This window comes from Etheostoma cragini, chromosome 4 (genome assembly GCF_013103735.1).
Source record: "Etheostoma cragini isolate CJK2018 chromosome 4, CSU_Ecrag_1.0, whole genome shotgun sequence".
In the NCBI taxonomy this organism is placed as follows: Eukaryota; Metazoa; Chordata; class Actinopteri; order Perciformes; family Percidae; genus Etheostoma; species Etheostoma cragini.
In genome coordinates this window covers 131,487-143,296 of record NC_048410.1, presented here as the reverse complement: position 1 = coordinate 143,296, position 11,810 = coordinate 131,487, and the positions used below count along the sequence as shown (strand labels likewise).

General features: G+C 44.1%; 2 protein-coding genes across 3 annotated transcripts in view; both read left to right on the top strand.

Annotated features, from left to right (window-relative positions):
• Positions 1-7,519, top strand: part of LOC117943095 (nuclear factor 7, brain-like) — a 214,395-nt gene extending 206,876 nt beyond the window's left edge. Inside the window, exons 1-2 of one of the 2 annotated variants that reach the window (XM_034869015.1) lie at positions 3,266-3,408; positions 6,099-7,519. In XM_034869015.1, coding sequence (XP_034724906.1) covers positions 6,116-7,504 — 1,389 coding nt within the window. In that variant the 5' untranslated portion in view covers positions 3,266-3,408; positions 6,099-6,115 and the 3' untranslated portion in view covers positions 7,505-7,519. Of the gene's footprint in view, positions 1-3,265; positions 3,409-6,098 lie in introns of those variants that run through there. The other variant, XM_034869014.1, reaches the window with a different exon arrangement.
• The window catches only part of LOC117943360 (nuclear factor 7, brain-like), a 16,057-nt gene that overhangs the window by 3,145 nt on the left and 1,102 nt on the right, over positions 1-11,810 (top strand). The window contains exon 2 of the mRNA XM_034869445.1: positions 756-759. Coding sequence (XP_034725336.1) covers positions 756-759 — 4 coding nt within the window. The remainder of the gene's footprint in view (positions 1-755; positions 760-11,810) is intronic.

Below are 11,810 nucleotides of genomic sequence, written 5' to 3'. Positions count from 1 at the left end.
CACACACACACACACACACACACACACACATATTGACACACACACACACACACACACACACACACACAAACACACACACATATCGACACACAGACACACATAAAGACACACACACACAGACTCATACACAAACAAATACACAGACACACACTCACAAAGAAACACAAGCATTTATTTATTGTTTATTTTATTTTATTATTATTATTTTTTCTTTTGTTATTATTTTCTTCACATTATTTTTTCTTTTATTATTATTTTCTTTTATTATTTTTTCTTTTTCTTTATTATTATTATTTTTTTATTTTATTTGTATTTTATTTTCTGTAAATGTCTCTGTACCCGTGGTAACTAGAGTCGTGGGCTGGTCTGTGAGTCTTTCAGCGTTTATGATCTATATAACTCAGGATATTGTGTTTTAATGTACAATGACGACGTGTGAAAAAAACTAAAATTTCCCCCAACTGACCTAAACTAAAACCTGAAGAATCCAAAATGCTAAATATTAAAAGTGTTCAGCTGACACACACACTCGTATCTCAGTGACATTTAAAGAAGGTCCAATGTTGCCATGGAGACGAGGAACAGAGAAGTGAAATCCCCCATAAAGACATGAAGAAGAACCAAAGGTCACGAAGTCCCAGTCAAAGGGAAATATTCAGAATTCAATCATAGTTCATAGTGAGAGGAAACAGGAAGTGAAAGATGATCAGCCAGGCGGGGGTTTCATGGCTAAACTCTACATGGTAACAACGGAGGGAAGTAACTAAGTAACTCAGTAACTCAGTAACTAAGTAACTCAGTAACTCAGTAACTAAGTAACTCAGTAACTCAGTAACTAAGTAACTAATTAACTCAGTAACTCAGTAACTCATTAACTAAGTAACTCAGTAACTAAGTAACTTAGTATCTAATTAACTCAGTAACTCAGTAACTCAGTAACTAAGTAAGTAAGTAACTCAGTTACTAAGTATCTAATTAACTCAGTAACTAAGTAACTAAGTAACTCAGTTACTAAGTATCTAATTAACTCAGTAACTCAGTAACTAAGTAAGTAACTAAGTATCTAAGTCACTAAGTTACTAAGTAACTAAGTACACATGTACTCCAGTAATGTACTTCAGTCCAGATGTTGAGGTACTAGTACAGGTAACTTTCTTCTACTCCGCTACATTCATCTGACAGCTTCAGTTACTAGTTACTTTAGTAACAAACACACACACACACACACACACACACACACACACACACACACACACACTGATAAAGACAAACACACAAAGACACACACACACACACACACACACACACAAAGACACACACACAGACCCACACACTGAGAAAGACAAACACACATAGACGCAAACACACACAAAGACACACACAGACACACACAAAGACACACACACACACACACACACACACAAAGACACACACACACAGACCCACACACTGAGAAAAACAAACACACATAGACGCAAACACACACAAAGACACATACAGACACACAAAAAGACACACACACACACACACACACACACACACACACACACACACACACACACACACACACACACACACACACACACACACACACACACACACACACACACACACACACACACACATACATACACATGATGCCACATTCCTGCCATATACATAATTTATATGCAATACAAAGTTGCTGTGCAGACAGACACACGATACCGGAAAGTAATGTAAACAAAACCCAATGTAGTAAAGAGCCAGGTTCCATTGTGTAGTTCCATCTATTGGCCACTAGATGGCGCTATAGGCCCATAAATTAACCCAGCAACAGTCTCACTCCCCGATGGAAGTCCAGTGCAGATGTGACCATAGTAAGTTAAAGAAATGGACTCTGCATTCTGCAGGGAGGGGGCAAGGGAAGCTGTGGGCTTTTTTGAAGATTTGAGGTTGTCGGTTCGATCCCCGCCGTCGGCAGGTAAAGAAGTGGATCATATATTAACCCACGTAATAGTCTATGGCACTGTTGCTAACAAACACTAGGATATTCCCCAAATAGCTGTAAATACCGCGTTAAGCCAGTGGGACTAATGACATACAGAAATATTAGTTTCTACAGTGTTCTGCAATTATTTAAAAAGGCATTTGGTGTCCATTAACTCAGTTTTTCTTATATTTTCTTATATTTTGTTATTATTATTATTATTATTATTATTATTATTATTATTATTATTATTATTATTTAATGTATATTGTATGTATGTTTATTTTGTGTGCTGCTGTAACACTGTAATTTCCCATTTTTTGGGATCAATAAATATCTATCTATCTATCTATCTATCTATCTATCTTTACACTCACGCTACAGTAACAGTGCTGTACTTTTCACGAATGCCACAACCAACACTTAAAATCCTTCTTTATCGGAGCACTTTGATGACATCATGACATCTGTTATATAATGAAATATAACATTAGGCAGCATACAGGTAGAGTCCAGCTAACATGCTAACATGTACAGCACCGCACTTTTGCTAACAACAAACACTCGGATATTCGGATAAAGAGCCGTAAAATCTCAGCGTTAACTCAGTGGGATAATGGAAGACAGAAATATTAGTTTCTACAGTGTTCTGCACGCATTTTTAATAAAAATATTAAATATTTTTGACTTACTCAAGAGTTGCTGTCACCGCTGAAGGAAGAATGACAGATCGCTTGGCGAGAGAATCCAAGATGGCGGAACTAGGGACCAACGGAGCCATCTGATTGGGTGGCAAAAAAACATGTAATATACAAGCTTCATCTGAGTTTGTATACATCCTCTAGATAATATTAACATGTCTGGAGCATTAAAGAGTGATATGATGACCGTTCTTATGTTTTCTGCAGAGGAGGGGGGCAAAGGAAGATGTGGGCTTTATGAAGTTTCGAGGTTGTTGGTTCGATCCCCGCCTGCAGCAGATGAAGAAGGAGACCATATAGTAACGGATAACATGGAAAAGGTTTCCGTTCTTCCGCCCCAGTCATCTGGGGGACCGATTCCTTCCCCAAGGCCACTCCTGTTAGTCTTTGATGAAACAATTCACTCCTGTTCTTGATCCACCTCCAAACCAGCAGGTGGCGGTAGAGAACCACATCAATAAACCTCAAAGAAGAAAGAAGTGGAGGAATGATTGAATGAAGGAATGAATGAAGGAGTAGTAGAGAGCACAGACAGGAGCTCCGCGGTCAGTTGCGCGGCAGAAAACGTGTCCTCCATTTAAAAGTGGGTCTCCATCCGACCAGTAAGACCTGCTGACCCAGGTCCCGGACTCCAGACTCCCGGACGTCTTCATAACGATTCCTCAGCTGCTTCAAGTAACCCGCCATTCGGCCAGGAACCAGCAGAAACCCGGACTGGATTCTGGACTGGCTCGTTCCGTAAGTCCACAACTAACCTATTAATTTTCCTTGAAGGTTTCTTTTCTTTTGGTTCCGGGTAATAACTGAATTAAACGTTGTGACATGTGTGAACGGAGCCGTTTTTTCATTGTCTTTGGGGACAGTGTAGTGGACATTAGTGTCTCATAGACGGAGACACACACATGTAGATAAGCCACAACATCGGCTGCTCCATCTCGGTGGAGCGAGACGTCGACGCGGCCGCCACCTTGCAACGGTCGTGCCGCCATCTTGCTACGGTCATGTTGCCATCTTGCTACGGTCATGGCGCCATCTTGCTACGGTCGTGTTGCCATCTTGCTACGGTCATGTTGCCATCTTGCTACGGTCATGGCGCCTCTCCTAATGCGTGTCTGTCTACAGGCATAATTTATCACTGAATTTTAAACAGATTCTTTAGTTGTCTGCTTTCCTACTAATAACAGACATGCATATATGATACAGGACAGGGGTTTCACACCAAAAGACTAAATACTGTGTAGATATAGAAATCTGACTTATAACAGTCAGTGCTCTGTTACAAGTCTTATGCCCTGTCTTTGGTTGTCTCTTGTCCGTCCTATTCCTTGTTTGTATTAAATAGTAATTGCACATTATGTATAATCTATAATGATCACTAAATGTAGCCTCAAATGTTTTTAGATAATTGAAGGAAATCACAGGGCACTAATAGATTTTACTTTGAATTGCCAGTTATTTCATGGATCCAGGATCCTAGGATTTGCAGTGAGAGATGATCTCATGGGAAGGACCCCAGGCCAATCTCTAGCTAGAACATTTATTTATTTACAACACATTATTCGTTCACAAAGAAAACTGCTGTCCTTAAAGTTTGGATTTTTTTTTATCTACAGGCGAGAGGTCTATCCACAATTAAAATCTTAATGTATCACTGAATTTCCAACAGATTCTTTAGTGGTCTGCTTTGCTACTAAGACCAGACGTGCATAGATGATACAGGATACTCTGTCTAATCCAAAATGTGTGGGGTTTCATACCAAGATATAGAAATCTAACTTGGTAAAATTCTACTTACTACGTGGTGTCATCTGCAAACTTGATAGAAATATTGCAGTCATGAGCTGGGGTGCAGTCGTGAGTGTGTAAGGTGAAGAGCAAGAGACTCAGCACACATCCCTGGAGTGTGAGGACAGAGGACAGAGGGCCGTTGGGAGCCCAGCCACACGGACTGGGGACGGTCTGTCAGGAGGTTGTGGATCCATCTGCAGATGTTGGTGCTGATGTCCAGACCGTGTAGCTTGGACACCAGTCTTTCAGGGATGATGCAGTTGAATGCAGTGTCCACAATGCTAAAGTCCACAAACAACGGTCTTATGTTGGTGCCAGGATGTGCATGGTGGGTCAGCACACTCTGCAAGGCTGTGTTGATGTCACCCATGGTTCACCTGTTTGCTTTATAGGCAAACAGGTGCTGGTCCAGTGTGGAGGGGAGGGGGGCTTTTATGTGATTTAGCAGCAGTCTCTTTGAAAGCGCTTCATACCAGTGGAAGTGAAGGCCACTGGTCTGTAGTCATTGAGGGAACTCACAGCTGATTCCTTTGTGGGATCGGCACAACGGGGGCAGATTTGAGGCACGTGGGGATGGAGCAGGAAGACTGAGAGAGGTTGAAGACCTTTTACATTTATTTTAGTTTGACATGCACTTTGACCCAGAACAGGAAGTCGGCCATTTTAGTTTTAGTAGGCGGCTTTATTTTTGCTGAATGGACTCACTCATTTCATCTGCAGTAATCTTTTTTTTGTTTATACCTTTGAAATCCTCTAAGTACTAGTTTAGCACAGATCATAGAACAATATCTGGACACATTTTTTGCAATGAATGTCTTACTAAGCCTTATTTTTGTAAATTAGTAAACCATAGTATTAACCACATGTATCAGCTTAACTGCATGCCATGTAGACTGTACACTTAGAATACTATACAACTGATGGATAGTAGCTATGTAGAGTTTATATTACAGTGTATACTTTGATTGTGCATCTTGCTTATGTATATTTTTGTTTATGTTCTACGGTTTCACTCTTATTCACACTGTATATGACGGTGACACCAAATAAATCACCAGGAGCTTGGACGCTATATCCTAACTCCCGTATTCATTTGAATGGAGTTTGGCTTACTGCTGAATGTGTACATGTACACACACACAAGAAGAGCTGCATACTCTCTCCGGGACCCCTTCCTGGGGTTCAAGACAAGAAATGCCCCCCCCCGACCTCCTCTGTGGGTGAGTGTTGTTGGTGTGGCTGATGTCGGCTCAGTCCTGCCCCCCTTTTCCTCAAAGCGCACCAAGAAATAGTTGAGATACTCGGCCAAATTGCTGGTGGTACTTGGGCTTGGGTCTTTTGAACCCTTGAAGTTCGTGAGGATCCAGACTTGCCGGGGTCACCCTCGTTAAAGTGCCCCTCAATCTTCCTCCCCTTGGCCAGTTTTAGTTCCTTGATGCCTGTCTTTAAAGGTGCTCCACCTCATCCCTTCCCGTCCCCACCGCAAATCCCAGAAAAAGATTTTTCCATAATATGGGCACTAAAAGCCAGTAGATAGACCTGCCCAGCACCCACTAACCAAGAAGTAAAATAAAAAAGGAAATAATCTTATCCAAGTCAACACCATGACTGACTGTTCTTTCTGTCTGCTGTGTTTTCAGCTTCACTCTGAGACCAAATGGCTTCCAGATCAGAGGAGGATCTCTGCTGTCCGGTCTGTCACGATGTCTTTAGGGATCCTGTTGTTCTGTCATGTAGCCACAGCTTCTGTAAAGACTGTCTGCAGCGCTGGTGGAGACAGAAACAAGCTCGAGAGTGTCCAGTCTGTAATACGACGTACTCAAATTCAAAACCACCTTGTAACCTGGTGTTGAAGACCCTGTGTGAGGCCTTCTTACTGGAGAGAGGTCAGAGACCGTCAGAGGTTCTCTGCAGTCTGCACTCTGAGAAACTCAAACTCTTCTGTCTGGACCATCAGCAGCCGGTGTGTGTCATCTGCAGAGATTCAGAAACACACTCCAACCACAGAATCAGACCCGTCGATGAAGCTGCACGACAAAACAGGAAGGAGCGTCGGGAGACTCTGAAAACCTTAAAGGAGAAGTTAAAGGGTTTTGAACGAGTTAAAGTGAAGTTTGATCAGACAGCAGGACACATAAAGGTCCAGGCCCGACACACAGAGATGCAGATTAAGGATCAGTTTAAGAAGCTTCACCAGTTTCTGGAAGAGGAAGAGGAGGCCAGGCTGGCTGCACTGAGGGAGGAAGAGGAGCAGAAGAGTCAGAGGATGAAGGAGAAGATGGAGGCTCTGAGCAGAGAGATAGCAGCTCTTTCAGACTCCGTCAGAGCCACAGAGGAGCAGCTTAGAGCTGAAGACGTCTCATTCCTGATCAACTACAAGGCTGCAGTGGGAAGAGTCCAGCAGCGCCCCCTGCTGGAGGATCCACAGCTGCTCTCAGGAGCTCTGATAGACGAGGCCCAACACCTGGGCAACCTGGGCTTCAACATCTGGACCAAGATGAAGGACATGGTCTCCTACACTCCTGTGATTCTGGACCCAAACACTGCTCATCCATTATTCATCCTGTCTGAAGACCTGACCAGTGTGAGACGAGGAGCGAGACAGCAGCTTCCTGATAATCCAGAGAGGTTTGATAGATACCCCTCTGTCCTGGGCTCTGAGGGCTTTAACTCAGGGACTCACAGCTGGGATGTTGAGGTTGGAGACAGTACAGGCTGGGCAATCGGCATGTTAGAAGAGTCTGTCCAGAGGAAAGGAAGCATACAGACTGGATTATGGATCATATTGTTCCATAAAGCTAAATATGCAGTGGGCTCACCACCAGCTCCACGCACTGATGTTGTAGTGCAGAAGAAGGTCCAGAGGATCAGAGTGACTCTGGACTGGAACAGAGGAGAGCTGTCGTTCTCTGATGCAGATACTAACACACACATACACACCTTCACACACACCTTTACTGAGACCATGTTTCCATTCATTTTAACTGCTAATGAAGTCAAAATTTCACCTGTAAATGTGTGTGTGACAGTGGAACAGAGCAGTTAAGAAAAGACAAAGAAAAGTCACAGAATTTAACGTTTTAATCTGCACGCATCCTACTGCTGTCTCACAAAGATATGTCTAGTTTTCTTTTGATTGTATTTAATTAAGAATACATTTTTTTTGTTAATTTAACCTATTCTTCTGTTCTATCTTCCAACTTTTAGGCTCTTTTGTTGTAGCTGGATGTATCATTGGTTTTGTCTAAGTGTGGATAACGTTAGTGAGATGCTTGCTACGGTTACATTTCTAGTGTGGAATTAGTTTCATTTCTCTGTTTAACTGCTTTGTTCTAACGCTACTGGGAGCTCTCTCTCTCTTCAGTCACTCTCCATCTCGCTCCACCGTATAACGTCACCGTGCTTTTGGGCGCTCGTTGAGGCTTTGTCTAAAACTCTGCCGTTTCGACCAGCTGTTTGTAACATTAAAATAAAATGGATTATGGGTAATTTCATTTCAGGAGATGTCTCTTACGTCCTAAAACCAGACTCTGGAGACTCACCTGGGCAACCTGGGCTTCAACATCTGGACCAAGGTGAAGGACAACGTCTCCTACACCCCTGTGATTCTGGATCCAAACACTGCTGGTCCAACCCTCATCCTGTCTGAAGACCTGACCAGTGTGAGACGAGGAGAGAGACAGCAGCTTCCTGATAATCTAGAGAGGTTTGATAGATACCCCTCTGTCCTGGGCTCTGAGGGCTTTAACTCAGGGACACACAGCTGGGATGTCGAGGTTGGAGACAGTACAGGCTGGGCAATCGGCATGTTAGCAGAGTCTGTCCAGAGGAAGGGAAGCATACAGACTGGATTATGGATCATATTGTTCCATAAAGCTAAATATGCAGTGGGCTCACCACCAGCTCCACGCACTGATCTCGTAGTGCAGAAGAAGGTCCAGAGGATCAGAGTGACCAGCTGAGTCTGAACTGGTCTTTATTTTCACTTGTACATGTCTAGCCATCACACAGGGCGTTGATCAGATATTATCCAGAGACTGATATGTTGAAATTTCATTGTTGAAAACATGGAGAAAATTGATTTATTTTGAATCTGTTGACAACTAAATAAAACAAAAATTCTTACTTATCGAATTATTAAGGTTTTTGTTCTGGAAAGTTCTAATTATCACACATTTACCGGCCTGAGATAATGCTTCATTTGCACATTTAAACACATTTAATCAGAAAACTTGGAATACACAAAGTGATTGTAAGTAATCTAATGGTGTTCACCCACTTCCAGTACACACCAATATTCCACTTAGGTAATATTCATAATGTTATGTTAAGGTCATGTAAACAGCATATTCCGGTTGGATGTTCAGAATATATTTTTCTGAATATAGCATTTTCAGATTAAGACATGTGTGATATTATTCAGGTTTTAGAAGCATTCTTTGGAGATGTATACAGTGCATTCAGAATATAATAATAATAATGATAATGCCTACGGCATCTGGATCAGGCTTTTTACTGCAGCTCACGCCCTGTTTACGGCCTCTGGCACATTTACAGCTCACGTTCAGGTCTTCTCATGCTGCAGACTACAGCCTGACATATATATATATATATATATATATATATATATATATATATACATACTACTCTCTACATGCTACTCTCTACTGTTGTCTCTCTACATTCTACTCTCTAATGTCCACTTTAAATATTCAACCATGAGAAATGAAAATTGGATAATTTATTTCCATTTACAGTACAGTATATGCCGTACAGTTTTTGTAAAAACCTCAGTGAGCCACTGGAGGGCAGCAGCTGCCCAGCCTTAGTAAACTCACACACACACACACACACACAGACACACAGAGCGAAAGAGAGAGGTTTAACAGTAAAAGTAACTGCATCGTCCTTTATCCGAATAGTTCACTTAAAAGGTAGTAACTACCTCTTAATTAGCCACTCAGCAATTAACCTTGTCCTATGTTTTAACCCCCGAGAGTCCTTATTAACCCCAAGAGTCCTTATTAACCCAGAGAGTCATCATTAGCCCCAGAGAGTCCTCATTAGCCCCAGAGAGTCCTTATTAACCCAGAGAGTCCTCATTAGCCCCAGAGAGTCCTCATTAGCCCCAGAGAGTCCTCATTAGCCCCAGAGAGTCATTATTAGCCCCAGAGAGTCCTCATTAGCCCCAGAGAGTCCTCATTAGCCCCAGAGAGTCCTTATTAGCCCTGCGAGTGTAACAACAGATCTGCAGTCCTGCCCTCGGAGCCTGATCCTGAGCACATGCAGCCAGATGGAAACCGCAGCCAGTCCCGCGTAACTCAACCCCCGAAGTTGGCCAGAACAGATCCATCATCATTTACGCCCTGCTGAGCGCTGTTTGTCTCCCCCCCCCCACCACCACCCCCCCTCTAAAGGTCAGAGCATAAGAGCCTGTTTAGTGGCCCTGAGCTGCGTATGAAAGGCCGGCCTTCACGGCAGCAGCAGCTGAGCTGAGAGGAAATGAGCGTGAAATGAATGTCACGTTGAAATCAAAGGCCGGGGAAGATAAATGACAGAGGTGGTTGGAAATCACCTGGACCGGTGGGGGGGGAGACAGAGAGGCCGATGGATGGATGTATGGAGGGGGGGGTAATTATTAGTGATTGAGCAGCTTCCCCCTGGTTTCGCACACAGTCTCTTCTCTGTTGGGCCAATCCGGTTTATTTGTCCATGTGAAATCTTAACAGGTAATACCTGCATGTTTCCAGCATAATATTGTCTCTGGCAGAGATGTCCAGAAAACGGATCCCCGGGAAAATAAACGGCTGTATTCGCATGCCAGGTAACATAAGGGCCATGTGCTGAAAAGAGAGGGGGCAGATCATAGAGAGGGGGGGGGGAGGTCAGACAGGTGAGGTGGAGAAGGAGTAACAGCCAAAGAGGGTCAGCCTCTCCTCTGTAAGCGTAGCTCCCAAGGCGCCATTTTAATTTGACAAAGCCATCACCTGCAGTTAGCATCCCATTGACTCCCATTCAGCTTGACGCCACTTTGACAGAGAATACCTTTCCATCTGAAGCGTTTATCGACTCTATTTGTGCGTTGTTCATTTCTAAGGAATGACAACGATGTATAAAAGGCGCGGTTACCTTGGCTCTCACGTTATGTTTTTATAAGAATGGGCTAACGGTTGCGTCATAACCACGCAACTGTCGCATAGTCGTCATCACCGTATTGTCAGGAGAAGCTCGCAGACAGTCTGAAGCTGATCGATTAAAAACGACAGAACAGAAGCAGTTTGAGCGAGATGTCAGAGGTGAGTATTAAAAAACAACACACACACACACACACACACACACACACACACACACACAAGAATGTCTTTAAAGGACCAGAACAATAATCTTTGAGGTTACAAAAAAACAACCAAATGACCCTTTAAAATGTAGTTTTTAGAGGAATGCTGCCAGAGTCATTGACATCATCCACTGGCCTCAGCTCGGTGTCGGCCTCTTCATCTAACTCTCTGCAAGGAAACAAATCTTATTTCCTGAACTGCTCCTTTAAAATGACAAACTCAGCAGTCTTTACCCCCCCCCCCCCCCCCCCCCCCCCCCCCCCCCCCCCCCCCCCCCCCCCCCCCCCCCCGTATCCCCTGTGTAAACACAGAAACACCTGCACACACGCTGTGATTCCTCATCCTCAGGTTACCGAGCTCCGCCGGCCTGCAGCCGTTTCCACGCCAACACGTTTCCACCGTGCGTCAAAGGATGGGTGGGGGGGGGCATAGGCTGCAATCATCGCTTCCTTCATACATACATACACACACTCACAGGCACACACACACACACACACATACACATACACACACACACACACACACTCACGCACACACATTCTTACATTAAATACATGCACACATAACTGTACTACTGTAAACACACACACGTATGTGCTTACATACACACACACACACACACACACACACACACACACTGTATCAGGCGCCAGAGCTGGTTCTGGTCTCCCCGGGGCCAGCAGGCTTCAGGGAGGAGAGAGACCTTCGAGTCAACATTGCCAGGGTGAAGCTGGATGACGGAGCTGGAACCACAGACCCGCTAAGCAAACACCTGGCCCAGGTGGAGAAGAGGCCTCAGGTGGAGAAGAGGCCCCTGTGGTCCAGGTGGAGAAGAGGCCCCTGTGGTCCAGGTGGAGAAGAGGCCCCTGTGGCCCAGGTGGAGAAGTGGCCTCAGGTGGAGAAGAGGCCCCTGTGGTCCAGGTGGAGAAGTGGCCTCAGGTGGAGAAGAGGCCCCTCTGGTCCAGGTGGAGAAGAGGTCTCAGGTGGAGAAGAGGCCCCTGTGGTCCAGGTGGA